The 2,396-nt window shown below is 39.9% G+C and overlaps 1 protein-coding gene across 1 annotated transcript in view; it reads left to right on the top strand.

The window, feature by feature from the left end:
• Window positions 1–955: 955 nt before the first annotated feature.
• Gfral (GDNF family receptor alpha like) overlaps window positions 956–2,396 on the top strand; it is a 37,559-nt gene continuing 36,118 nt past the window's right edge. Inside the window, exon 1 of the mRNA XM_055596881.1 lies at window positions 956–1,040. Coding sequence (XP_055452856.1) covers window positions 956–1,040 — 85 coding nt within the window. The remainder of the gene's footprint in view (window positions 1,041–2,396) is intronic.

Here is a 2,396-nt window from a genome sequence, read left to right as displayed (position 1 = left end):
TAGGAAGCTCAGAACATTGGAGAGTAGCCACTTCAAGGATGCTGAGTGGGTCTCTGCTCTGTCAGGCTGCTGTAGTTGAGCTCTGCTTCTTCCAGGCAGCCTGATCATTCTGAGAGTTTCTCTCAATAATCCTTACAGCTTGTGTATGTTTGAGGAGAGACAAAGAGAGACCACCTGAGACCAATGCTAGCAGGGTTCTGAACCTGAGGACAGAGGTGTGGTGTCAGCGAAAGTGAATAGGCTGACCACTTATTGATGTCCAAGCAAATGGCCCCAAATAGCTTGAGCCATCTTTATACAATAATAAGCCTGCTCACCTGAGCAGTGATATTATTGGTGATTTTATTTAAAGAAATCAAAACATCATCACTACACAAGCCCCCTCCTTACAAAAGCCCTCAATAGTTTCTCTTTCTCCTTCCCCCCTCCCTCTTGGTCAATCACCCTTCAGTCATATGTTGGGATACAAAGCACAATTTCAGAAAGCCAGAATTACTGTCAGAGGCATGTCCTGTGAAGATGAGCACATACAATATCCAGCTGGCAGCAGGTGTGGTTGCACAGTTATGGTGAGAGACAGATTAATAATTTGTGGGTATAAATCCAGTCATCAAACAGCACCCCTTGGTCATAATACTTTTTAAATTACAGGAAGAGATGCGCTGATATGTACCCATTGATTCCTGATATCATCTTTCCGAGAACCATTTTTAAGTCTCTTTTGATCCGATGCAGCTTTCCCAAAACAGTTATGGAAGCAGGACCACTGCTCATTGTGACTGTAACTGTTTCTGGAGGGACAAGATTGTGTCCCAAAACATCCAGGATTAAGGGTCATATCTGGAGGATCAACAGAGGCAGAGGGAGGAGAAGAGGGTTTAACCCCTCAAAAGCGTTTTGAGAAAGACCTAGAATCATCCATGGGGATTTTAGCCTGCATGATCTGGCCTTGCTTATGACCGACAAAGTGAAACTAAATACTGCCAAGAGTGTAAACAGCATAGTGAAAGCAATGAGAGCTTCAAGCTCAGGCAATCTAGGTAATAAGCACAGAGATCATCAAAATTCACCACCTGTTCTTGACAAGTGGGAAGGGGTTTCCACGGGCCTTGCTTCAAGGAGTCCCATCCTTAAAGCACTCAGATATAGGCTGTTTCCTGCAGATGCTGCATGGCCACAACCAAGAGACAGATTTATTTGGTCAGTTTTAGGGACTTCCTGGAGTCTTTGAAATGTGTACTTCCTGAGCTTAATGCGCTTCCTTCCAGGATGGAATGTTTTTACCTCCCTTAGGATCACCCTATTGTTTTACCTCCTTTCTAACACCCTGTGTCTTAACAGGCACCTATCAAAGTTGAAGGTGGAAGGGCTTACTCTAGCATGAGTCTCTACACAACAGCTGAGAAGTAACCATTGACTTTAAAAGATGATGAAATTTCATACTGGATATAGTAAAAGAATTAGGGTTTGTTTACATGTGTGTTTTCATGTTACAGTCCACTCGGTTCGGATAATAGAAAGCAAATCACAGATTTCAAATCAATTAATTGTATCTGTGCTGTTCAAACAGCACAGACATGGGCATCACAGGAACCTGGAATGGAAGACACGGTTAGATAGAGACATAAGACACCTGGTTGGCTGCAAGAATGAACAGTTTGTATTCTTCCCCACTGGTGTTTATATATTACTCATCTAGCTATTAGAGACCTCACTGGAAGTAGAGATGAAGCCTCTTTACCCACCTTATCTGAGTTCTTTCCTCTGTACTTCCTTGTCCTTGTGGCCTTGTTTTTCCCAGAAGAATATTCTGCATGGATCTTATTTCATGGCTGCAGTTTTCCACAGTCATGTGACCACATCTGGGTCAGAATTTGTGCTTTAGAAAGGAGCTGTGATAATCTGGACCCCAACATATCTGAACCGGTAACACTTTTCTAATATATATATTCCTACTTCAACTTTAATACTATTAGATTCAAACTACTGATTTTGGAGTTCAGGGTGTTAATAAATCCATTTAATGACCTCAAGGGAAAACAAATGAGGCTTATTTCTGGAAGTTCTTTTCAGTGTTTTATTCAGCACTGTGATGTTCTGTTTCTGCATTCATGTGTCTGTATCAGTAAGTAAACCTAGATCATGACACCAAAGCAATTAGACGTTAATTATATCTCTTTATTATTAAGACTGATGTTTTTACAACTAAATAGATTACCTTTTAGATTTTGTTAAAAGAATGAAAGAGCAGCTTTTAAATGAAATACAATCATAGGGAAAGACAAAATGTGATTGAAAACATGCATAAAATGATTCATAAAATATTTTACAGCAAAAAATATAAAAAAGTCTCATTAGATTTTCAATGTCTTAGTTTCCAGAAAAAAAAAAAAAAA

The sequence above is a fragment of the Psammomys obesus genome, unplaced genomic scaffold (assembly GCF_907164565.1).
Source record: "Psammomys obesus unplaced genomic scaffold, mPsaObe1.curated_primary_1811, whole genome shotgun sequence".
In the NCBI taxonomy this organism is placed as follows: domain Eukaryota; kingdom Metazoa; phylum Chordata; class Mammalia; order Rodentia; family Muridae; genus Psammomys; species Psammomys obesus.
The sequence above is the reverse complement of the archived record's forward strand: the minus strand, read 5'-3'. Positions and strand labels throughout refer to the sequence as shown.